The sequence below is a fragment of the Scyliorhinus canicula genome, chromosome 2, assembly GCF_902713615.1.
Source record: "Scyliorhinus canicula chromosome 2, sScyCan1.1, whole genome shotgun sequence".
NCBI classification, from domain to species: domain Eukaryota; kingdom Metazoa; phylum Chordata; class Chondrichthyes; order Carcharhiniformes; family Scyliorhinidae; genus Scyliorhinus; species Scyliorhinus canicula.
Genome location: NC_052147.1, coordinates 4,147,169 through 4,173,724, shown reverse-complemented (window position 1 = coordinate 4,173,724; position 26,556 = coordinate 4,147,169). Strand labels below are relative to the sequence as shown.

The 26,556-nt window shown below is 50.4% G+C and overlaps 1 protein-coding gene across 1 annotated transcript; it reads right to left on the bottom strand.

Annotated features, from left to right (window-relative positions):
• Window positions 1-4,026: 4,026 nt before the first annotated feature.
• zbtb1 (zinc finger and BTB domain containing 1) lies at window positions 4,027-19,279 on the bottom strand. Its single transcript, XM_038822040.1, has 2 exons — window positions 19,036-19,279; window positions 4,027-6,333 (listed from the first exon to the last, which is right to left on the bottom strand). The coding sequence occupies exon 2, from the start codon at window positions 6,304-6,306 to the stop codon at window positions 4,198-4,200; it is 2,109 nt and encodes a 702-aa protein (XP_038677968.1). The 5' UTR covers window positions 6,307-6,333; window positions 19,036-19,279; the 3' UTR covers window positions 4,027-4,197.
• Window positions 19,280-26,556: the final 7,277 nt, after the last annotated feature.

The window sequence follows — 26,556 nt, the reverse complement described above, 5'->3', positions numbered from 1 at the left end:
CCTGCACACCTGGATGTCCCTTTGTTTGTGGGCCATCCAAGATGGCCACCATTTTCTTTGTTTCAGCCGTCCCCTTGTGCTACCTGTTGTGACCAGCGTTCTACCCTCTCCCCACCTAATCCCCGATTCCCTCCCCCCACTGAGGCTGTCTACCCTTACCGTCCCTCCTTCCCTCTCCCCGTACCCCTCCCCTCCCCCACTTCTGCCAGGCGTTCCATCCGTTTTGGGAGCTGCAGTCCCTCCCCTCCCCCCCTCCTTTATCTCCGCACACTACAATATTCACCAGCGTGGTCCCCGGGAGCTGTTCCTTCTCCCCTCAGCCTGTTTTGTCTTTCGTTGCTCCCCTCCCTTCTCATTTCGGTGTACTTCTACCCCCCCCAGGTTGTGGAAGCGTTCAGCCCATTAAACTCTGCCCGCCTCTTGGCCAGGTCGGCTCCAATGTCCTGGTAGATGCGGATTGCATGTCCCTCCCATCTGCATGACCGTGTGCTCCTCGCCCAGTTCAGTACTCGCTCTTTATCTTGAAATTTATGGATTGCTATAATCCCCCGCGGTGGTCCTCCTCCTTTGGGCCTCTGCCGGAGTGACCTGTGGGCCTCGTCTACGTTTGGGGGTTTGACAAATCCTTCCGCTTCCCGACACACTCGATAGGGTTTCTGCCCTCGGGTAGCTGGACAATCCCTAGGTTCCTGCAGTGGGACCTGTTCTCCTGATCTTCCACCTTCCCCTTGAGCTCGGTTGTTACCAACCTCATTCCCCAAATTAGGTGATCCGATCGCCCAAGTCGCCGGCTGCTTTCTCCAGGTCCCGCACTGTCGCTTCCGGATCTCCAGTCTCCTCTCCGTTCTTTGATGGGGGCCGGAGCAGTCTCTATGGCTGACATGATGTGCTCCTTTACAGAGTCCCTGTGTTTTTGGAGCTGCATTAAGAGAAGCTCCAGCCACTGGTCCGTCGGTGAGTTGGCAATCCTGCTCCGTCCACCATGTTCTGCTCCACTTCACTCCACATGTGTGCTCGCTCTGAATCCTCCTGCCTCCACGACTGGTCCAAACACATTTCCTTTGATGGTTGTTAGTTTGGGGTGAGAGTGCAAAAGATTATTTTTGTTACTTTGGTGTCCGATTTATGGGTTAAAAAGGATCTAATTGTGGGGGGGGGGGGGGGGCACGGTGGTGCAGTGGTTAGCACTGCTGCCTCACGCCACCAAGGCCCTGGGTCACTGTGCGTGTGAAATTTGCACATTCTCCCCATGTCTGCATGGGTTTCGCCCCTACAACCCAAACATGTGCAGGGTAAGTGGATTGGCTACACTAAATTGCCCCTCAATTGGAAAAAAGAATTGGTCACTCAAAATTTATTTTAAATAAGGGCCTAAATCAGGGCGGCATGTGGCACAGTGGTTAGCACTTGGACTGCGGCTCTGAGTTCGAATCCTGGCGCTGGGTCACTGCCTGTGCGGAGTTTGCATATTCTTCCATGTCTGCGTGGGTTTTATCCCCACGACCCGAAAGATGTGCAGGTTAGGTGGATTGGCCACGCTAAATTACCCTTTAATGGGAGAAAAAAATAATTGGGTACTCGAAATGTGTTTTTAAAAAAGAGCCTAAATTTAAGTTCCCAAGGGAGAGTCACCTTTCATGTCACAGCTCGGCCCATCGCCAAGACTGAAAGTCCTTGATTGAGGTATTTAATAGGTGTTTGGTGGAGGTCGTGGGTTTAGAAGGTGCTCTGGAGTCTTGGTGATTTTCTGCAGTGCATCTTGTAGATGGGACACACGGCTGCCACCGTGCATCAGAGGGAGTGGCTGTTGAAGGTGACGAATGGACCGTCAATCAAGTGGGCTGCTTTGTCCTTGACTGAACTTCAGTTTCTGCTGGATAGACGGAAGAGTTTGGCGAGTGCATGACAAACACATTGGAAAGAAATAAGAGAAACAGGACTCCAGCATTGGTTAGTGTCGCTGCATACATACTGAACAATTTTATTAAAAATGAAATTTTAAAAATTGAAGGAAGATTTAACCATCTACGTCCGAGCTCTTAAAACGGTACACTGATTCACAAATAACTTTCTGTATTGCTTCTGTAAGGCATTTGCGAGTCCCAATAAAACCAGCCATTCACACCCTTGGTTTTGTCTCCCTAACCCATAATATTGTCAATGGAGTTGGTTATCCAGAATCAACAACATAGCAGGCAGAGACAGACAGGCAGAGAGAGAGAGAGACAGAGAGAGAGAGAGAGAGAGACAGGCAGAGAGAGAGAGAGAGAGACAGGCAGAGAGAGAGAGAGAGGGAGAGACAGGCAGAGAGAGACAGGCAGAGAGAGAGAGAGAGACAGGCAGAGAGAGAGAGACAGGCAGAGAGAGAGAGAGAGAGTGACAAGCAGACAGAGTGTGAGAGAGACACAGAGAGATAGACAAAGAGAGAGAGAGATAGAGAGAGAGAGAGAGAGAGATAGACAGGGGGAGCATGGGAAGGTACCCTGCTGAAGCCAAACTGGACTGATTCTCATTGTAACTCTGGCAATTCCAGCGATGCCCTGCGCGTACTCACTGCGGGATTTGTAAACCATGACTCTCCAGACACAGCATGTCTGTGCGGAGCGTGCTTCACCCCCCCACCCCACCCCCCTCCCCAATGGGGCAATCAGAAACAACATGAGAGTGGTACCCAGTGGAGCTGGTTTCCATTCTAGACCTCCCTGGCTGAAAACTGTAGATTCAGCTATTGATCCCTTCACTTATTCTTTTAAAATTTGTTCAGTCGTGGTTGGTGTGGTTATTTATTATCAGTTACTAGCACAGGAGATCATTCATCCTATTGTGTCCACACTGAAAGATTGATCCAATTAGTCCTCCTTCTGCTCTCACTCTGTCTCCATAACCCTGAAAACGCCCTCCTTCCGCTGCAGAAAACCCTCACCTGACCCCCCCCCCCGCCAAACCCAACCACCCCGGGCCTCTGGTTCTTGACCCCCGGCCAATGAGCCCCCTCGCCCTGGAAACAGTTTCTATTAGTCATTTTGAACAACTCTCTCAAATCTACAGTGACCCTCTCTGCCCCAAGGAGGACAACTCTGCCTTCCGTACTCGATCAGGCTGCTGACGTGCCTCCGTTAAGTGCCGCCCATAGAATTCACTAACAATTTGGTTGGACAGTATAACAGGGCCACTCACTGAGAAAATACGTCAGTCTCCCAGAGCTGGAAAAAGGTGGAAATCATTAAAACACCACAATTGCATTTGGACATCGATGTGCAAAATGTAAATTCCCAATAAAACAAGAGAAAGCACCATCCGGCTCTTTGCCTTACTGTGTGACTGAGGAGATACACTTGCAAAGTCTGAAGGTTTGTAGTTTGAATAGAAGTCACCGGTGTCAGTTCCTCCCAGCGAGTCAGTGGTCAAATAGGTGTGGTACTGAACCAAGCCATCCCATAATATCCTGAGCGAGCTGGAGCCATGGCTTGCAGGGGGGCGGAGGTCAGGGGTTATTGTGTGTGTTTGCGGAGCGGGAGGGTCAGAGGTTATTGTGTATGTTTGCGGGGCGGGGGGGGGTCAGGGGTTATTGTGTGTGTTTGCGGGGCGCAGGGGTTATTGTGTGTGTTTGCTGGGGGGGGGGGGTCAGGGGTTATTGTGTGTGTTTGCCGGGGGGGTCAGGGGCTACTGTGTGTGTTTGCCGGGGGGGGGGTCAGGTCAGGGGTTAGTGTGTGTGTTTGCGGAGCGGGAGGGTAAGAGGTTATTGTGTATGTTTGCGGGGCGGGGGGGGTCAGGGGTTATTGTGTGTGTTTGCGGGGCGCAGGGGTTATTGTGTGTGTTTGCGGGGCGGGGGGGGTCAGGGGTTATTGTGTGTGTTTGCGGGGCGCAGGGGTTATTGTGTGTGTTTGCGGGGCGCAGGGGTTATTGTGTGTGTTTGCCGGGGGGGGGGGGGGTCAGGGGTTAGTGTGTGTGTTTGTGGGGCGCAGGGGTTATTGTGTGTGTTTGCGGGGGGGGGGGGGGGGGGGGGGGGGGTCAGGGGTTATTGTGTGTGTTTGCCGGGGGGGTCAGGGGCTACTGTGTGTGTTTGCCGGGGGGTGGGTGGGGGGGGGTCAGGGGTTAGTGTGTGTGTTTGCGGGGCGCAGGGGTTATTGCGTGTGTGGGGCGGGGGGGGGTCAGGAGTTATTGTGTGTGTGTTCACGGGGGGGGGGGGGGGAACACTCACATTTTCTTGGTGTGGCTGGTCAGGTGGTGCATGGTCAGATCTTTCTTCAGTTTGAACTTATCGCCACACAGGGTGCAGGCATGGAGGTGAACATCAGTGTGACGCTCCAGCGACTCCCCATCTCCAAACACCTGGAAACACACCTCACAGATCACCTCTCTGCCCGCTAGGTGAGACACCATGTGCCGCAGGTGGTCATGCTTCCGGTAGCTGCCCTGGCCGCACCTGGGGCAGACGTAGCGGGCATCGCCTCGGTGCATGTCGAGGTGGAGGCGGAGTAGGCGCTCCCGCAGGAATTCCTTGCCGCAGATCTGGCAGGCAAACTCCTTCTCCTTGGTGTGGGTGCTGAAGTGTTCCCGAAGGTGGCACCGCTGGTAAAAGGCCTTGCCACAGAGGTTGCAGACGTGCTTCCGCCGGTCAACCCGCTCAGACGAGGCCTCGCGGGCGGGCTGGCCGAACATGCAGCGGGAGACGTGCTCGACCCACAGCTTCTCCTGGTCGAAGGCGCGGGCACACTGCGGGCACTGGAAGCTGCGGCCCGCGTGCCGGTACATGTGCTCCTGGAGCTGCCACCTCTGCTTGAAGCTTCCCCCGCACACCTGGCAGGTGAACCTGCTCGCTTCGTGCCCTGGGCCCGAGGGCGAGGGATCCTCGGCGGGCGCTGTAGCCGAGGAGGGGAGCAGCTCCCCTCCAGCCTGCCAGGTGTATAGCGTGTCGTGCGATCCCAGGCATCGTTCAGCGTGTTCCTGCAGGCGACCCCCTTTGACCAGGATCCGGCCACACTTGCCACAGGCGCACACGCTCTCCATGTGATGCGCCACATAGTGGGCAGAACGCTCACTCTCGGGCAGCGCCACCCCACACAGCTCACAAGCTGGTCCCAGGGGACTACCCCCCTCCACCTGTGGCTCCATCTTCAAGACACCTTCCAGCCTGTCCTCCTCCTCTTCCTCCTCCTCCTCCTCTTCTTCCTCTTTCTCGTCCACTGTCCAGCCAGAGAGACCCTTGATCTGCTCCGCAGCCCGCTGGTGGCTGCTGCCCACAGCTGCCCTTCTCTGGGTGGGGAAGCTGCTGTAGAGTTTGCCAGCTTCCTCAAAAGCCATCCTGTCTTCCTTCTCCTCGTCAGACAGCTCGCCATCATCCACCACCTGGACCACAGTAATGTCACGCAGGTCGACAGCGGCAGTGTCCTCGGGCTCCGTCTTCACCAGGTTGGTCGTCGGGTCCCGGGGGTCCCCTTTAGAGTCGGTGTCGTTTTCCGAGCTCTCCTCAGTCGGGACCTCAGAGGAGTCTGCCTGTCCCCCGGGGCCTTCCTCGCCAATCTGCTCAATCTTGTCGGAACCGCTCTCCTCCGCCCCGCCGTCAGTTCGGGGAGGTGCACACCTGCTGTTGCAGGTCAGCGCATGCTCGTTGAGGAGCTTCTCACAGCTGAAAACAAAGCCACAACAGTCACAGGTGTAACGCTTCCCAAAGCGCTGGTGCAGCCTGCCCTTCAGGCTGCTCCGACCCTGCTTGCGGGGAGGGCTAGGGGGCTGCCTCCTGGGCTGGCGCTCCACGCTGGAGGACAGTAGCGGTAGAGGGGGCAGGGGAGGTGGGGGGACAGCACAGACTCTGGGTACCTCGGGACTCGGTTCCCTCCGAGGCCTCTTGGTTGCCTCCAGCCGGTCATGGTACATACGGACCCCGAACATCATGGAGTCTTTGGGGTGGGCAAAACCCAACGGCGGCGAGTGGGCGGGTGCTCCGTTGCTCTCCTGAAGCTCGTCCAAGCTCTTTGGCACGTGGTAGAACTGCAGGAAGGTCATGGCTGATCGCAGCTCCTCAAAGTCAGAGGGGACGCCGACCAGCTTGCCCAGGTACATGATCTGCAGGATGAGGTCGAAGCACTCAGCGCTGATGTTGACATTGCTCAGACTGAGGTTCCCCGTCAGTTGCTGCTGGCTGATGAACATCATTCGGAAATAGGAGCTGCAGGCCGTCAACACCGCCCTGTGGGCTCGGAAGTAAATGTCGTTGATAATGATGCAGCAGTCGCACAGGAAGCCCCATTCCCTCTGGTTGTTCAGTTGCTGGAGGACATATTCACTGTGGCTCAACTTTGGCATCCTGGATCACCAATCCTAACCAGACTCCTAGGAGGAAACAGAAATGTGGATCAGTGAATAGTAAAGTGCAGGAAGAGCCCATTCAGCCCATCGAGTCTATACTGACTCTTTCAAAGAGTCTCACTCCCCTGCTCTTTACCCATTCCTTTACAACATTTAACATTTAGGGCGGCATGGTGGCACTGTTGCTTCAGAGCGGCAGGGTCCTAGGTTCGATTCCCGGCTTGGGTCTCTGTCTGTGAGGAGTCTGCACGTTCTCCCCGTGTCTGCGTGGGTTTCCTCCGGGTGCTCCGGTTTCCTCCCACAAGTTCCGAAAGACGTGCTTGTTAGGTGAATTGGACATTCTGAATTCTCCCTCTGTGTACCCGAACAGGAGCCGGAATGTGGCGACTAGGGGCTTTTCACAGTAACTTCATTGCAGTGTGAGTGTAAGCATACTTGTGGCACCAATAAATATTATTATTATGACCTGCAAGTGTTTATCCAATTTTCCTTCAACGGCGATAATTCAATCCGAATTCGGAATCCTAAACTAGAGCTCTCAAACCTGCCTCTCCGGATCCATATCAAACTTCCTCAACATCTCATCTGTGGATCCCAACCTTTTCCAGTAAAAGCACATCAACATGCAAAAGGTTTCTGAAGTAACCAGCCATGTAATTTAAGGTTAACAGTCACCATTTCACAAATCACCTCCGGGACGGCCCAATCCCCTTTGTAAAGTTCACAAAAAGGATGTCAGTGATCGAAAATTGAATAAATTCACATAGGATCTGTGAACTTCAACAGAAAATGCATCTGCCCGTCAACTTTCACTCTGCAAATTAAACTTTGCAATGTAGTGTAATCATTAGTACACTGAAATGTTCAATCCTTTTATTATTTTAGCCCCTATTTTTACTTTTAATGATTGTCTACAACGGTTGTCTACAACTGTGATACGGATTAGGATTAATTGCATCTTCATTACTCAGCATTGTTACCCATGATAAGTTTCAATAAACCAAATTATCCAACAAATTCTGTGATGAGCTTCGTTTTTCTGGTGGGGCTAGAAGGCTGCACTTTCCAACAAAAAATAAAAAACATCCTGCTCTAAATAAACCAGTTGCTGAGGTGCAGTCACGGCCGGGTGCCAATAATCCTTTCGATCGAGGAACAGGTTTTTTTGTGATTGTGACTATGATCGATCCTAAAACAGCATCGCGAGAATGATTAACGCATTCAGAATAATGTTTCACGAGAATCAATAACCTCAACTGTCTTAATTCTACCCAACTCAGGGTTAAAGTTGGTGTTAAAGATGACTTCACTGACAACAGTATGGTAAGTGAAAAATTCAATTTCTCACAATATTTGGTTATTTATTTATTTTTAAATTTAGAGTATCCAATTATTATTTTCCAATTAAGGGGCAATTTAGCGTGGCCAATCCACCTACACTGCACATCTTTGGGTTGCAAGGGTGAGACCCACGCAGACATGGGGAGAATGTGCAAAGTCCACACAGACAGCGACCCAGGGCCGGGATCAAATCCGGGTCCTCAGAGCCGTGAGGCAGCAGTGCTAACCACTGCACCACCCCCAATATTGGTTTTAAAACATTAATAAAAGAGCATTCTTTCGTATGACCTGTTCCCACAAAATTAATATGGTTCCTCATTTTTACATTTTCTTTTTGGAAACGCTGATCCATAGTTGGTGTAAATTGATGCAAAAACATGAATATTTGTACACCGAAAATAGATAGGAGAAAAAGTGTTTTAAAAATGCAATAATTCTCAGTTCGGACTAATTGAACTTTGATTTTTTTTTCTATTGATTTAACAATTAGTGTATTATATATGCAAACTATACATTCTGCCAGAAACACTTGTCATTTATTAACATTTGGTTTCAAAATGCCAAATTCCCATCTGGTCACTCCCAATATTTTCAGCACTTAACTGTCCTCCTACTCTGCTGCTGAATATATTAAAGCCGAGACAGTCAGACTTTTGGGCTCTTTGAGATAATCAAGGGATAAGAGGAGTGGTTGAGAAAATGGCGGTACAGGTGAAGATTAGTCACGATCGCACTGAATGGTGGAGAAAGCTCGAGAGGCCGAATGGTTTATAGCTGCTCCTATTGCTTATGTTATTTATATCCCAAAAGCCTGATTAACCGCTTTCTAAGTCCAGCATTTTCCCTCTTGTGGCGCGGCGCTCCCTCAGGACTGACCCTCCGACATCGTGGCACTCCCTCAGCACTGACCCTCTGACAGTGCGGCACTCCCTCAGTACTGACCGTCCGACAGCGCGACGCTCCCTCAGCACTGACCCTCCGACAGCGCGATGCTCCCTCAGCACTGACCCTCCAACAGCGCGATGCTCCCTCAGCACTGACCGTCCGACAGCGCGACGCTCCCTCAGCACTGACCCTCCGACAGTGTGGCGCTCCCTCAGCACTGACCCTCCGACAGAGCGACGCTCCCTCAGCACTGACCCTCCGACAGCGCGATGCTCCCTCAGCACTGACCCTCCGATAGCGCGACACTCCCTCAGCACTGACCCTCCGATAGCGCGACGCTCCCTCAGCACTGACCCTCCGATAGCGCGACGCTCCCTCAGCACTGACCCTCCAACAGCGCGATGCTCCCTCAGCACTGACCCTCCAACAGCGCGACGCTCCCTCAGTACTGACCGTCCGACAGCGCGATGCTCCCTCAGCACTGACCCTCCAACAGCGCGATGCTCCCTCAGCACTGACCCTCCAACAGCGCGATGCTCCCTCAGCACTGACCCTCCAACAGCGCGATGCTCCCTCAGCACTGACCCTCCAACAGCGCGATGCTCCCTCAGTACTGACCGTCCGACAGCGCGATGCTCCCTCAGCACTGACCCTCCAACAGCGCGATGCTCCCTCAGTACTGACCGTCCGACAGCGCGATGCTCCCTCAGCACTGACCCTCCAACAGCGCGATGCTCCCTCAGCACTGACCCTCCAACAGCGCGACGCTCCCTCAGTACTGACCGTCCGACAGCGCGATGCTCCCTCAGCACTGACCCTCCAACAGCGCGACGCTCCCTCAGTACTGACCGTCCGACAGCGCGATGCTCCCTCAGTACTGACCCACTGACAGTGCAGCACTCCCTCAGTACTGACCCTCCGACAGAGCGACGCTCCCTCAGCACTGACCCTCCAACAGCGCGATGTTCCCACAGCACTGACCGTCCAACAGTGCGGCACTCCCTCAGCACTGACCCTCCGACAGCCGACACTCCCTCAGCACTGACCCTCTTGAGGCACGGCGCCTCCTCAGCACTGACACTCCGACAGCGCAGCGCACCCTCTGCACTGACCCTCCGACAGTGTGGCGCGACTCTCCAACAGCACTGACCCTCCGAGGGCTGACGCTCCCTCAGCACTGACCCTCTTGAAGCACGCGCTCCCACAGCACTGACCCTCCGACAGCGCGATGCTCCCTCAGCATTGACCGTCTGACAGCGCACTGCTCCCTCAGCACTGACCCTCCGACAGCGTGACGCTCCCTCAGCACTGACCCTCCGAAGGCGCGGCTCTCCGACAGCACTGACATTCCAAGGGCCGGCGCTCCCTCAGCACTGACCCTCCGAGGACGTGACGCCCCCTCAGTACTGACCCCTCTGACAGTGCAGCACTCCCTCAGTACTGACCCTGTGACAGTGCGGCACTCCCTCAGTACTGACCCTCTGACAGTGCAGCACTCCCTCAGTACTGACCCTCTGACAGTGCAGCACTCCCTCAGCACTGACCCTCTGACAGTGCAGCACTCCCTCAGCACTGACCCTCTGACAGTGCAGCACTCCCTCAGTACTGACCCTCTGACAGTGCAGCACTCCCTCAGTACTGACCCTCTGACAGTGCAGCACTCCCTCAGTACTGACCCTCTGACAGTGCAGCACTCCCTCAATACTGACCCTGACAGTGCAGCACTCCCTCAGTACTGACCCTCTGACAGTGTGGCTCTCCCTCAGTAATGCCCCTCTGACAGTGCAGCACTCCCTCAGTACTGACCCTCTGACAGTGCAGCACTCCCTCAGTACTGACCCTCTGACAGTGCAGCACTCCCTCAGCACTGACCCTCTGACAGTGCAGCACTCCCTCAGCACTGACCCTCTGACAGTGCAGCACTCCCTCAGTACTGACCCTCTGACAGTGCGGCTCTCTCTCAGTACTGACCCTCTGACAGTGCGGCACTCCCTCAGTACTGACCCTCTGACAGTGCGGCACTCCCTCAGTACTGACCCTCTGACAGTGTCGGCACTCCCTCAGTACTGACTCTCTGACAGTGCAGCACTCCCTCAGTACTGACCCTCTGACAGTGCAGCACTCCCTCAGTACTGACCCTCTGACAGTGCAGCACTCCCTCAGTACTGACCCTCTGACAGCAATTCAGATTTTGCTCCCCATTTATGCCAGAGTGAACTGCATTCTTATTATATAATTGCTCCTCCCCGACGTGCTGGTTTTCGAGCTCACTGCCCTCCTTGCCTGGACCTCCTGGCTTTAGTTAATAAAAGGGTGATGTCAGCCTGGATCAAGAGTCTAACTAAAAAAATGACAGCAGTATTCTTGTATCTCCAGTGAGTTGTTTAATTGTCCACCACCATTCACAGCTGGGTGTGGCAGGACTGCAGAGCTTAGATCTGATGCGTTTGTTGTAGAATCGCTTAGAACATAGAACACAGAACAAACAGTGCAGAAGGTGGTCATTCGGCCCATCGAGTCTGTACCGACCCACTTAAGCCCTCACTTCTACCCTATCTCCGTAACCCAATAACCCCTCCTAACTTTATTTGGTCACTCAGGGCAATTTATCATGGCCAATCCACCCAACCTGCACGTCTTTGGACTGTGGGCGGAAACCGGAGGAAACCCACACAGACACGGGAAGAACGTGCACACTCCGCACAGACAGTGACCCAAGCCAGGAATCGAACCTGGGACCCTGGTGCTATGAAGCAATTGTGCTAACCACTGCCTTGAGGATATTCAAGGACGCAATCTCCTTTTGAGGAAGATGATTCCAAAGTCTCTCAACCCTCAAGAGAAAAACTGTTTTCCTCATCTCCGTTTTAAATGGATTACCTCTTACTTTTACACGGGTGACCCCAGGTTCTAGATTCTCCCACCAGAGGAAACATCCTCTCCACATCCACCCTGTCAATACCCCTCAGCATCTTGTATGTTTCAATCAAGTCGCCTCTCACTCTTCTAAACTCCAGCAGGTACCAGCCCGAGTCTGTCCAACCTTTCCTCATAAATAAACCCACCCATTCCTGGTATTAATCTAGTAAACCCTCTCTGAACTGATTCTTTCTGATGCACTTCTTTCCTTAACTAAGGAGACCAATACTGTACACAATACTCCAGATGTGCTAAAGAGGAACATAGGAATTAGGAGCAAAAGTGGGCAATTCAGCCCTTTTGAGCCTGCTCCACCATTCAGTCAGATCATGGATGATCTCTTCCTGGTCTCAAAACCACCGCCCTACCTGTTCCCCATATCCCTTTAACCTGTTTTTTTAAAATCAGAAATATATCAATCTCCTTCTTGAAACATTTACTGATTCAGACTCCACCGCACTATGGGGCAGCGAGTTCCACAAATTCACCACCCTCTGCGAGAAGTAGCTCCTCCTCAACTCAGTTGTAAATCTACCGCCTCTCAACCTATAACCGTGACCTCTCATTCTAGATTGCCCCACAAAGGGGAACATTTGGTCGAAGTTTACTTTACCAATCCCTTTTTAGTATTTTATATACCTCGATCAGATCCCCTCTCATCCTTCTAAACCCCAGCGAGTACAAGCCCAAAATTGTTTAATCTCTCCTCATATATCAACCTCTTCATTCCCGGAATCAATCTGGTGAACCTCCTCTGAACTGCCTCCAAAGCCACCACATCCTTCCTCAAATAAGGAGATCAAAACTGGTCTCACCAATCCCTGTATAACTGAAGCATAACCTCAATACTTTTATGATCAATTCTCCTCACAATAAACAATAACATTCTACCAGCTTTCCTAATTACTTGCTGTACCCGTGTCCCGGCCTTTTGTGATTCATGCACTAGGACACCCAGATCCCTCTGCATCTCACAGCTCTGCAATCTCTCACCATTTAGATAATAAGCTTTATTCTTCCTGCCAAAGGGACAATTTCACATTTTCCAACATTGTATTCCATTTACCATATCTTTACTCACTCATTTAACCAATCTGTGTCCCTTTGTAACCTCCTTATGTCTTCTTCACAATTTACTTTCCTACCTATCTTTGTGTTGTCAGCAAATTTAACAACCAGACCTTCAGTCCCTTCATCCAAGTCATTTCTATAAATGGTAAACTGTTGAGGCTCCAGTACCGATCGGTGTGGCTCACCACATCACATCCTGCCAAGCAGGCAATGACCCATTAATGCCAAATGTTTCCTGTTAGCCAGCCAATCTTCTATCCATGTCAATATGCTGTCCCTCCACCATGAGCTTTTATTTTCTGCAATAACCTTTGATGTGGCATTTTACCAAATGCCTTTTGGAAATCTAAGTACAGTACATCCACCGGTTCCCCATTATCCACAGCACATGTGACTCCTTCAAAGAACTCCAGCGAATTGGTTAGACACTGTTTCCCTTTCACAAAACCATGTTGACTCTGCCCGATTGCCTTGAATTTTTCCAAGTGCCCGGCTATAAAATCCTTAGTAATGGCTGCTAACATTTTCCCTATGGCAGATGTTCAGCTAACTGGCCTGTAGCTTCCCGCTTTCTGTCTCTCTCACTTTGTGACTAGAATGAGATACATTTGCTATTTTCCAAACTAATAGAATCTCTCCTGAATCAAGGGAATTTTGGAAAATTAATGCATCAACTATCTCACTGGCCACTTCTTTCAAGACCCGAGGATGAAATCCATCAGACCCAGGTACTTGTCAACCTGCAGCTCCAAATCCTTTCTAAGTACGGCTTCCCTGGCGATTGTACCATGACCTCTACCACTTAAAAAGGACACAAGGGCAGCAGATACATGGGAACACACCACCTGCAGCATCCTCTCCAAGCCATTCACCACCCTGGACTTGGGAAATACATGTTTTCTCACTGGGTCAAAAGCCTGGAGTTCCCTCAAATACAACACTGAGGGTTTACCGACACTGAATGGACTGGAGCAACTCACCATCGCCTTCTCGAGGGCAATTAGAATAATAGAACTTACAGTGCAGAAGGAGGTCATTCCACCCATCGAGTCTGCACCGGCTCTTGGAAAGAGCACCCTACCTAACCCTACACCTACACCCTATCCCCGTAACCCTGCAACCCCATCTAACCTTAAAGGGCAATTTATCATGGCCAATCCACCTAACCTGCACATCTTTGGACTGTGGGAGGAAACCGGAGCACCCGGAGGAAACCCACGCAGACACGGGGAGAACATGCAGACTCCGCACAGATAGTGACCCAAGCCGAGAATCGAACCTGGGACCCTGGCGCTGTGAAGCAACTGTGCTAACCACTGTAGTACCATGCTGCATGCGGACAAGAAATGCAACGCTGGAAACGAAAATAAAGATCACCAAAAGTGCCCAGTCAGGTTTCACTAGGTGCCTCAGCCATCGCTCAGATGTGGTGTAGGCAAACCGTTGACTGCCGACCATCCCATTTGGTTTCCTCTTACTGGTTAGGTACCATAATGAATTTACTGAAATATCCAAAACGGAGATTTTCCCCAACAGGAAATCTGCTAGATTCTCTCTTTTCAAGAAATATTTCACCAAACCATTACGGTGCAGGAGGCCATTCGGCCCATCGTGTCTGCACCAGCTCTCCAAATAAGCATTATAACTTAGTCCCATTCCCCTGCCTTTTCCCTCAAACACTGCACATTTTTTCTATTCAAATAATCATCTAATGCCCCCTTGAATGCCTCGACTGAACCTGCCTCCACCACACTACCAGGCCGTGCATTCCAGACCCCAACCACTCGCTGTGTGAAAACGTTCGTTCTCACATCACATCTGCTTCTTTTGTAAATCATCTGCGTCCTCGTTCTCGATCGTTTTACGAGTGGGGACAGTTTCTCCAAGTCTACTCTGTCCATCCCCCTCATGAATTTGAGCACCTCGATCAATTATCCTCTTAGCCTGGGGCGGCACGGTGGCGCAGTGGTTAACACTGCTGCCTCACGGCGCCGTGGACCCGGGTTCGACCCCAGCCCTGGGTCACTGTCCGTGTGGAGTTTCAAATTTTCCCCGCGTCTGTGTGGGTCTCACCCCCACAACCCAAAGATGTGCAGGGTAGGTGGATTAGCCACGCTAAATTGCCCCTTAATTGGAAAGAAAATAATTGGGTACTCCAAGTTGAAAGTTTTTAAAAATGTTAGTATCCTCTCAGCCTTCCTCGCTCCAAGAAGAACAGTCCCAACCTCCCCGATCTATCCTCATAACATTCTTGGAACTATTCTTGTAAACCTCTCCTGCACGCTCTCCAATGCGTTCACATCCTTCCTGTAGCGTGGCTCCCAGAACGTTCATGTCATCCGTCAATGGTCTTCTTACCAAAATGCATCATCTCACTTCTCTGGATTGTACTTTATCTGCTTTATACAGATACGTATCCCTGAGGTATGAGCACTGCTTGCAAGGCGCCATTTGTGGCCTCGCTCTGGGTGACATCCGGGAGAGGCTGCTGGGTAATTCGAAAATTGTGTTTGTAAATCACTGCCCGCCCTCACCTCTCCCTATCACTGTAGCCTACACCCCCACCACCCTCCGGGCTCTCCACATTCCTCCCTTTCTGACCACCTGAGGACTCCAATTTTAATCAGTCTATCACTGGTGGCATCGGCGCCTGGGCCCCAAAATCTGCAACTCTCTCCATTTCTCTATCTCATTTTCTTCTTTTAAGACCAACTTTTTCACCAAGCATGTGGTCTCTGACCTAATATCTCCTGATGTGGCTCAGTAATAAATTGTCTGATATTCGCTCCAGTGGGGCACCTGGCATTATTTTATAAAGCACTGTTAACATAGTACATGCAAGTTGTTGGGGATGGTTCAGCACAGGGCTAAAGAGTTGGCTTTTAATGCAGACCAAGGAAGGCCAGCAACACGGTTCAATTCCCATACCAGCCTTTCCAAACAGGTGCCGGAATGTGGCGACTAGGGGCTTTTCACAGTAACTTCATTTGAAGCCTACATGTGACAATAAGTGATTTTCATTTCATTGTTGTTGTAATGAGAACAATCCATATTGTCCATAACTGCACCTACAGGACTAGACCGGCTAAGCATTGCCCGAAAGGACATTAGCGAACAAATTGGATTTTTACAACAATCCAATAACTTCATTAACATTTCAACTGAGATTTTTTTTTGGATTAATTTATGAGAAGTAGGCGTCGCTGGTTAGACCAGCATTTATTGCCCATCCCTAGTTGCCCTTCAGAAGGTGGTGAGCTACCTTCTTGAACCGCGGCAGTCCTTGACGTGTAGGTACACCCACTGTGCTATTAGTGAGGGAGCTCCAGGATGTTGCCCCAGTGACAGTGAAGGAATGGCCGATATATTTCCAAGTCAGGGTGGTGAGTGACGTGGGAGGGGAACCTCCAGGTGGTGGGGTTCTCAGGTATCTGCTGCTCGTCCTTATAGATGGTAGTGGTTGTGGGTTTTGAATATACGGCCTCAGGAACCTTGGTGAGTTACAACAGTGCGTCTTGTAGATGGTACACACGGCTGCCACTGTGCGTTAGTGATGAAGCGATTAAATGTTTGCGGGAGGAGGAACAATCAAGCAGGCTGCTTTGTCCTGGATGGTGTTGAGCTGCTTGAGTGTTGTTGGAGCTACACTTATCCCGACAAGTGGAGAATATTCCATTGCACTCCTGCCTTGTGCCTCGTAGATGGAGGACAGGCTCTGGGGGATCAGGAGGCGAGTTACGCGCCGTAGGATTCCGAGCCTTTGACCTGCCCTGGTAGCCACAGTATTAATATTCTCTCTTTCTTAATATATATTAGCCCCCCCATCTTATCAACCTTTCCTTACCCCTTCTCCTCTTTGCTTCCCCCTTTCCCTCCCCCCACATCTACATCTATCACAGTTTACCCTCTGATGTTAGTTTCTCTGCTGTTTGGCCTTTCACATCTTTTGTTCTCTCTGGGGACTGCCATTAGCACTCTTTCCCCTTGGTTTCTGTGGCTATTGGCACTCTTCCCTTGGTGTCTGTGGCTATGACTCATCTTTCATTCTCACTCCACAGTATAAATATTTCCCACTTTCTCTGTCTGTTACTTTTGAGAAAGGGTCACCCAGATTCAAAACGTTAGCTCTTTTCTCTCCCTACAGATGCTGCCAGGCCTGCTGAGATTTTCCAGCATTTTCTCTTTCGTTACAGATTCCAGCATCCGCAGTAATTTGCTTTTATTAATATGGCTAGTCCAGTTCAGTTTCTGATCAATGTTAACCCCCAGGATGTTGATTGTGGGGATTCAGTGATGGTAATGCTATTGAATGTCAAGGGCGATGGTTAGATCCTCTCTTGTAGGAGGTGGTCATTGCCTGGCACTTGTTTGGTGTGAATGTAACTTGCCACTTGTCAGCCCCAAGCCTCGATATTGTCCAGGTCTTGCTGCATTTGAACATGGACTGCTTCAGTATCTGAGGAGTTGCGAATGGTGAACATTGTCCAGTCATTCGCAAACATCCCCACTCCTGACCTGATGATGGAAGGGAGGTCATCGATGAAGCAGCTGAAGATGGTTGGGCCTCGGACACTATCCTGAGGAACTCCTGCAGTGATGTTTGTACTGCGTCTACACAGGGTCACTTGCAAGGCTGCCATCAAGACCATAAGACATAGGAACAGAATTTAGGCCACTCGGCCCATCGAGTCTGCTTTGCCATTCAATCATGGCTGATATGTTTCACATCCCCATTCTCCTGTCTTCTGTCCATAACCCCTGATCCCCTTATTGATCAAGAACCTATCTATCTCTGTCTTAAAGACACTCAGGTGATTCGGCCTCCACAGCCTTCTGCGGCAGAGTTCCACAGATTCACCACCCTCTGGCTGAAGAAATTCCTCCTCATCTCTGTTTTAAAGGATCATCCCTTTAGTCGGAAGCGTGGCCTCGGGTTCTAATTTTTCCTACTCGTGGAAACATCCTCTCCACGTCCATTCTATCCAGGCCTTTCAGTACCCTGCAAGTTTCAATAATATCCCCCCCTCATCCTTCTCAACTCTGAGGACAGACCCAGAATCCTCATACGACAAGCTGTTCATTCCAGGGATCATTCTTGTGAACCTCCTTAGATACAGGGCCCAAAACTGCTCACAATACTCCAAATGGGGTGTGACCAGAGCCTTACACAGCCTCAGAAGTACATCCCTGGTCTCGTATTCTAGCTCTCTCAATATGGATGCCAACATTGCATTTGCCTTCCTAACTGCCGACTGAACCTGCACGTTAAGAGAATCCTGAACAAGAACTCCTAAGTCCCTTTGTGCTTCTGATTTCCTTAGTATGTCCCCATTTAGAAAATAGGCTATGCCTCCATTCCTCCTTCCAAAGTGCATAATCTCACACTTTTCCACATTGTATTCCCTCTTCCACTTCTTTGTGCACCGTGCCAGGGCCGACTGCAACGTTGCCTCCTGTGCCAGGGCCGGCTGCAACGTTGCCTCCTGTGCCAGGGCCGGCTGCAACGTTGCCGCCTGTGTCAGGGCCGGCTGCAACGTTGCCTCCTGTGCCAGGGCCGGCTGCAACGTTGCCGCCTGTGTCAGGGCCGGCTGCAATGTTGCCTCCTGTGTCAGGGCCGGCTGCAATGTTGCCGCCTGTGTCAGGGCCGGCTGCAATGTTGCCTCCTGTGTCAGGGCCGGCTGCAATGTTGCCTCCTGTGTCAGGGCCGGCTGCAATGTTGCCTCCTGTGTCAGGGCCGCCTGCAATGTTACCTCCGGTACTAGGGCAGCCTGCAATGTTGCATCCGGTACTAAGGCAGCCTGCAATGTTGCCTGTGCCATGGCCAGCTGCAATGCTGCCTCCTGTGCCAGGGACAGATACAATGTTGCCTCCTGTGCCTGCTACAATGTTGCCTGTGCCAGGGACGGATGCACTGTTGCCAGCATCAGAACCAGATGCAATGTTGCCTCCGGTACTAGGGCAGCCTGCAATGTTGCCTGTGCAATGGCCGGCTGCAATGCTGCCTCCTGTGTCAGGGCCGGATGCAATGCTTACATTGTGCCAGGGACAGATGCAATGTTGCCTATGCCAGGCCCGGCTGCAATGCTGCCTCCTGTGTCAGGGCCGGATGCAATGCTTACATTGTGCCAGGGACAGATGCAATGTTGCCTATGCCAGGCCCGGCTGCAATGTTGCCTCCTGTGGTAGGAACGGCTGCAATTCTGCTTATGCCAGGGCCGGCTGTATTACCCGAGTCCCCGGGCTCGGGTGCAATCTCCCCCCCCCCCGGTTGCATTGCCCCAGTCCCCGGGCTCGGGTGCAATCTCCCCCCCCCCCCCCCCCGGTTGCATTGCCCCAGTCCCCGGGCTCGGGTGCAATCTCCCTCCCGGTTGCAATGCCTGAGTCCCCGGGCTCGGGTGCAATCGCTCCCCCCGGTTGCATTGCCCCGGGCTCGGGTGCAATCTCTCTTCCCGGTTGCAATGCCTGAGTCCCCGGGCTCGGGTGCAATCTCCCCCCTGGTGCAGCTCCTACCTTGGTTGCCGGAGCCGGGACTGGCTGCTCTCTCCCCGGGAGAAGCTGTAGCTTCTGCTGGATTCCGGGCCCCGAACACAGGAAACGAGTCCAGTCTCCCCCTCCTTAAAGGGGAAATGTCCCGAGTCCAGCACACTGGCTGCTGCTTCCTCCCAACGCAACTCCCCTGGGATCAGACCGCACAGCAAGAGGCCACTCGTCCCATTGCCCCTGTGCCAGCCCTCTGTTGGAGCGAGCGGGTAAATGCCACTCCCTTGCCATTTCCCCCCAGCCACACAAACCTTCCTCCTCAACCATTCATCTCATTTCCTTTTTGATAATTACTCTTGACTCTGCTCCCACTGCCTTTCAAACTTATTCCTGATTATTTTATACATTCTAAAATGATTTTGCAATATTGACACCCGTTCCTCTTGAAACTAGATGGGGTGGTGCCAGTCTCTCTCTCTCTCTCTACAAGAAAGCACGACAGCGCCTATACTTCCTCAGGAAACTAAGGAAATTCAGCATGTCCACATTAACCTTACCAACTTTTACAGATGCACCATAGAAAGCATCCTATCGGGCTGCATCACAGCCTGGTATGGCAACTGCTCGGCCCAGGACCGCAAGAAACGACACAGAGTCGTGAACACCGCCCAGTCCATCACACAAACCTGCCTCCCATCCATGGACTCCGTCTACACCTCCCGCTGCCTTGGGAAAGCGGGCAGCATGATCAAAGACCCCTCCCACCCGGCTTACTCACTCTTCCAACTTCTTCCATCGGGCAGGAAATACAAAAGTCGGAGAACACGCACTAACAGACTCAAAAGCAGCTTCTTCCCCGCTGATACCAGACTCCTAAACGACCGTCTTATGGACTGACCTGGGGCTGAATTCTCCGTCCCACCGCGCCAGATTTCTGGTTCAGCACGCCAACGGGATTCTCCGTTTCGCTGGCTGGTGAATGGGGTTTCCCATTGTGGGGCAGCCCCACGCCGTCGGCAAACTGACGGGCTGCCGGCAAAACGGAGCATCCTGACGGCGGAGAATCCAGCCCTCGATCTCTTCACACATCTTCTCTACTGAGTAGTCCTATACTCTGTACGTCCACCCGATGTCTGTGCCTATGTATTTACATTGTGTATTTTATGTACATTGTGAATTTTATGTACATTGTGTATTTTATATTTGCCCTATTATGTATTTTCCTTTCATGTATGGAATGATCTGTCTGAACTTTACGCAGAACAATACTTTTCTCTGTACCTCGGTACACGTGACATTAAACAAATCCAATCCAATCCAATGCAATGCACAAGGTGTTGTCGACTCTGAAGGGGTTTTGATGGAATAGGTAATGCAAAACGGTTTCCACTGGCAGTACAGTCTGTAACCAGGGGGTTTAACATCATTGAACAAGAGAGCAAGGGCAGCACAGTGGTGCAGTGGGTTAGCCCTGCTGCCTCACGGTGCCGAGGTCCCACATTCAATCCTGGCCCCGGGTCACTGTCCGTTGTAGCCACCGAAGCTGGCCATTCCCTAAATACAAAATGGAGGAACGCAAAGCTCACCGGTTAAAATGGACAATGTTAACACAGCACAAGCAGGCAATGTGTATTCTGTCTGCTAAGAGAGCAGACAGCACCAAAACGAACATTCCGCATCCTAATGAGGCAATCTCCGGGATAGTTAACATAGTAATGGAACGATCCCAGGGACAATGGACACAAATGGGGAAGTGATCGCAACAGTGTATGAGAAACCAGACACCCCGGCACCAGCGGGGTCCGAAAACAAAGCACCTGAAAGCCCGCCCAGTAGCCAAGGAACAGCCTCAGTATTGGGGGGGGATTCAAACAAATCGATTGGGAAGAGACCCAATCGATTCCCAGCAGGAAAAGGGTCCGCCCAAAAGGGCGCGAAGCCCTGGGACCTATAAAAGACAGGTCCCACACTTAGTTCGTTCTCCTTAACCAGCCCTCCTCTCTGGACCAGCATCTCGACCCGCTTTTGCCAAGAAGACCTTGAACGAGAGAGAGGAGAGGTTTGGGATAGCAGCCGCCAGCAAGTAACTGTCTCACAACGATCGCTACCAGAGATAGACACTCCTGACCCCTTTTAACCCGTACCAACCTGAAGTCTGCAGACCAGAGCAGAGCAAGAGGCCTTGTCCCTTGATCCAGCAGTTCCCTTTGAGATAAGTATTGGTTTATTTAGCGGTAGGAATAGTTTAATCCTCTTAGCGTGTGCATGGGTAGTATTATAATTGTATTATAATAAACTCAGTTGTTTGAACTTACTAATTGGTGTGTGGTTTTATTGCTTTGAACTTGTCCTTGACGCTTGTGGCGGTATCTTAACGATACCTGGCGACTCCAGAGCTAAGCAACGAAACAGAGCCAAATTGAGTGTTAAGCACACTCACCCAGAACGAGCAACACCGTGTGGAGTTTGCACATTCTCCCCGTGTTTGCATGGGTCTCGCCCCCACAACCCAAAGATGGGCAGGCTAGGTGGGTTAGCCACACTAAATTGCCCCTTAATTGGAAAAAAATGAATTGAGTACACAAAATTGTTTTTTAAAAATTGAAGCAGAGAGCGGGAGGGGTGTGGAGAGAGTTCCTTTGAACACAGTGGGTTGTTGCCACCTGGAATGCAATGCTGAAATTCAATAAAACTTTCAAAACAACCTGAAGGGGAGAAGTTTCTGTTCTTTATTCTTTCAGGGGATGTGGGCGTCGCTGGCTGGGCCAGCATTTATTGCCCATCCCTAATTACCCTCAAACTGAGTGGCTTGTTCGGCCATTTCAGAGGGGGTAGTTAAGAATCAGCCACATTGCTGTGGGTCTGGGGTCAGGGTAGACCAGGCCGGGTAATGAAGGCAGATTACCCTCCCTAAAGGACATCAGTGAACCCAATGGGTTTTTAAATACAATGGTTTCATGGTCACCATTACTGATATTTTTCCAGATATGTAATTCCAGATGTTATGAACGGATTTCAAATTCCCCCAGTGGGATTTGAACCTGTGTCTTTACATTCCCAGAACATTAGGCTGGGTCTCTGAATTACTGGTCCAGTGACATTGACACGACCCAACCATCTCCCTGAAATGCAGGGCAATGGAGAAAGAACAGGGATATGTGACTAATCAGATACTGTAATCATGTTATATTATTCCAGTCTGATTTAGGAACTTTATGATTTTGATTTGATTTATTATTGTCACATGTATTAGTTTACAGTGATGAGTATTGTTTCTTGCATGCTGTACAAACAATGCATACCGTACATAGGGAAGGAAGGAGAGACTGCAGAATATAATGTTACAGTTATAGCAAGGTGTAGAGAAAAGATCAACTGAACACGAGGTAGGTCCATTCAAAAGTCTGATGGCAGCAGGGAAGAAGCTGTTCTTGAGTCGGTTGGTACGTGACCTCAAACTTTGATATCTTATTCCTGACGGAAGAAGGTGGAAAAGAGTATGTCCGGGGTGCGTGGGGTCCTTAATTATACTGGCTGCCTTTCCGAGGCAGCGGGAATTAGAGACAGAGTCAATGGATGGGAGGCTGGTTTGCGTGATGGACTGGGCTACATTCACGACCTTTTGTAGTTTCCTGCGGTCTTGGGCAGAGCAGGCTCCATACCAAGCTGTGATACAACCAGAAAGAATGCTTTCTCTGGTACATCTGTAGAAGTTGGTGAGAGTCGTAGCTGACATGCCAAATTTCCCTAGTTTTCTGAGAAAGTAGAGTTGTTGATGGGCTTTCTTAACTATAGTGTCGGCATGGGGGGACCAGGACAGATTATTGGTGATCTGAACACCGAAAAACTTGAAGCTCGCGACCCTTTGTTCATGTGCTTACAAGGATACATATGAACAGGGCAGCACGGTGGCCTAGTGGTTAGCACAACCGCCTCACGGCGCTGAGGTCCCAGGTTCGATCCCGGCTCTGGGTCACTGTCCGTGTGGAGTTTGCACATTCTCCCCGTGTCTGCGTGGGTTTCGCCCTCACAACCCAAAAATGTGCAGAGTAGGTGGATTGGCCACGCTAAATTGCCCCTTAATTGGAAAAAATAATTGGATAATCTAAATTTTAAAAAAAAAAGGATACATATGAACATACTAACATACAAACATACATTATGTATGTATAACAAAGTAACCAAGGTGCCGCCATGTCATTCACTACAGCTGCACCATCAGTGTATCAAGCTAGCAATCTGTCAGTCCACAGCATATTCAGTGTTCTGAGAGATACAATGAAGTTCCGGCATTTGAGTTTAAATTGCGATCATTTTCAACTTCTGGGAAAAACAAGAGCTGACACCGGCACAAATGGGCTGTATGGCCTCTTTCTGTGCTGTATCATACTATGATTTTACTGAGGAGACAATTCCACGGGTCAAGTGGGGAATACAGAAGAAGGGGCACCATCAAGCTTCTCTTCCACCACCAATCATTTTCATAAAGCTTGCCCTTTCAATTCTTACATAGAAGCTGGAGGAGGCCATTCAGCCCCTTGAGCATATTCCATCATTGATTTATGGCTGATCTGTACCACAACGCCATCTTGCTTTATATCCCTGGATAAACAATGATCAGTTTCGGCCTTGAGAACTCCAATGAACACAAAGCATCCACATCCCTTCGCGGGAACGTGCTTCCTGTGAGGATACTGGACCAGACCCCAACATTTATTAGGATACCGGACGAGAAGCACATACAATTTTTTTAAATTTGTAAAACTGTGAGGAAAGGACATTTCACCCCAGGTGTGACAACTCTGACTAACAGGTGTTTTTAATGTTAAAATAAACTTTAATTTAGATAGGCATAGAACAGTACAGCACAGAACAGGTCCTTCGGCCCTCGATGTTGTGCCGAGCATTGTCCGAAACCAAGATCAAGCTATCCCACTCCCTGTCATTCTGGTGTGCTCCATGTGCCTATCCAATAACCGCTTGAACGTTCCTAATCTGTCCGACTCCACTATCACAGCAGGCAGTCCATTCCACACCCTAACCATTCTCTGAGTAAAGAACCTACCTTGGACATCCCTCCTATATCTCCCACCCTGAACCTTATAGTAATGCCCCCTTGTAACAGCTACATCCACCCGAGGAAATAGTCTCTGAACATCCACTCTATCTATGCCCCTCATCATCTTATAAACCTCTATTAAGTCACCTCTCATCCTCCTCCACTCCAAAGAGAAAAGCCCTAACTCCCTCAACCTTTCCTCATAAGACCTATCCTGCAAACCAGGCAGCATCCTGGTAAATCTCCTTTGCACCCTTTCTAATGCTTCCACATCCTTCCTATAATGAGTGACCAGAACTGCACACAATACTCCAAATACTCACCAGGGTCATGTAAAGTTGCAGCATAACTCCGCAGCTCTTAAACTCAAGCCCCCTGTTAATAAACGCTAACACACTATAAGCCTTCTTCATGGCTCTATCCACTTGAGTGGCAACCTTCAGAGATCTATGGACATGAACCCCAAGATCTTTCTGTTCCTCCACATTCCTCAGAACCCTGCCGTTGACCCTGTAATCCGCATTTCAAATTTTTTCTATCAAAATGAATCACCTCGCACTTATCAGGGTTAAACTCCATCTGCCATTTTTCGGCCCAGCTCTGCATCCTATCAATGTCTCTTTGCAGCCTACAACAGCCCTCCACCTCATCCACTACTCCACCAATCTTGGTGTCATCAGCAAATTTACTGACCCACCCTTCAGCCCCTTCCTCCAAGTCATTGATAAAAATCACAAATAGCAGAGGGCCCAGCACTGATCCCTGTGGTACACCGCTGGTAACTGGTCTCCAGTCTGAAAATTTTCCATCCACCACCACCCTCTGTCTTCTATGTGATAACCAGTTACTTATCCAATTGGCCACATTTTCCTCTATCCCACACCTCCTTACTTTCTTCATAAGCCAACCATGGGGAACCTTATCAAACGCCTTACTAAAATCCATGTATACGACATCAACTGCTCAACCTTCATCTGCACACTTAGTTACCTCCTCAAAGAATTCAATCAAATTTGTGAGGCAAGACTTACCCTTCACAAATCCGTGTTGGCAATCCCGGATTAAGCTGCATCTTTCCAAATGGTCATTAATCCTATCCTTCAGGACCTTTTCCATTAACTTACTGACCACCGAAGTAAGACTAACTGGCCTATAATTACCAGAGTCATTCCTATTCTCTTTCTTGAACAGAGGAACAACATTCGCCACTCTCCAGTCCTCTGGCACTATCCCCGTGGACAGTGAGGACCCAAAGATCAAAGCCAAAGGCTGCAATCTCATCCCTTGCCTCCCAAAGAATCCTTGGATATATCCCATCTGGCCCAGGGAACTTGTCGACCCTCAGGTTTTTCAAAATTGCTAATACATCCTTCCTCAGAACATCTACCTCCTCCAGCCTACCCGCCTGTATCACACTCTCATTCTCAAAAACATGGCTCCTCTCCTTTTTTAAAATAAATTTAGAGTGCCCAATTAATTTTTTCTAATTAAGGGACAATTTAGCGTGGCCAATTCACCTACCCTGCACATCTTTGGGTTGTGGGGGTGAAACCCATGCAGACACGGGGAGAATGTGCAAACTTCACACGGACAGTGACCCAGAGCCGGGATCGAACCTGGGACCTCAGCGCCGTGAGGCAGCAGGGCTAACCCACTGCGCCACCATGCTGCCCACTTGGCCCCTCTCCTTGGTGAACACTGAAGAAAAGTATTCATTCAACGCGTCTCCTATTTCTTCTGACTCCATGCACAAGTTGCCACTACTGTCCTTGACGGCCCTACCCTCACCCTGGTCATTCTTTTATTTCTCACATAAGAGTAAAAAGCCGTGGGATTTTCCTTGATCCGACCCGCCAAGGACTTCTCATGCCCCCTCCTACCTCTCCTGAGCCCTTTTTGTTAGCTCATTCCTTGCTACCTTGTAACCGTCAAGTGACCCAACTGAACCTTGTTTTCCTTCCTTCTTCCTCTTGACAATGCATTCAACCTCTTTTGTGAACCATGGTTCCCTCACACGGCCATTTCCTCCCTGCCTGATGGGGACATACCTATCAAGGACACGCAGTACTTGTTCCTTGAACAAGCTCCACTTTTCATTTGTGTCTTTCCCTGACAGTTTCTGTTCCCATCTTATACTCCCTAATTCTTGCCTAATCGCATCATAATTACCCCTCCCCCAATTTAAACCTTGCCCTGCCGTGTGGCCCTATCCCTCTCCATTGCAATAGTGAAAGACACCGAATTATGGTCACTATCTCCCCCGGTTCATTACCCAGTATCAAATCCAATGTGCCCCCCCCCCCCCCCCCCCCCCCCCCCCCCTCTTGTCGGCCTATCCACATATTGTGTCAGGAAACCCTCCTGCACACACTGTATAAAAACTGCCCCATCTGAACTGTTCGACCTTAGAGGTTCCAATCAATATTTGGAAAGTTAAAGTCACCCATGACAACTACCCTGAGACCTTCACACCTATCCATAATCTGTTTTGC

Excerpts from the sequence above, each read along its gene's own strand:
- zbtb1 (XM_038822040.1), bottom strand. The coding sequence starts at position 6,306 with ATGCCAAAGTTGAGCCACAGTGAATATGTCCTCCAGCAACTGAACAAC.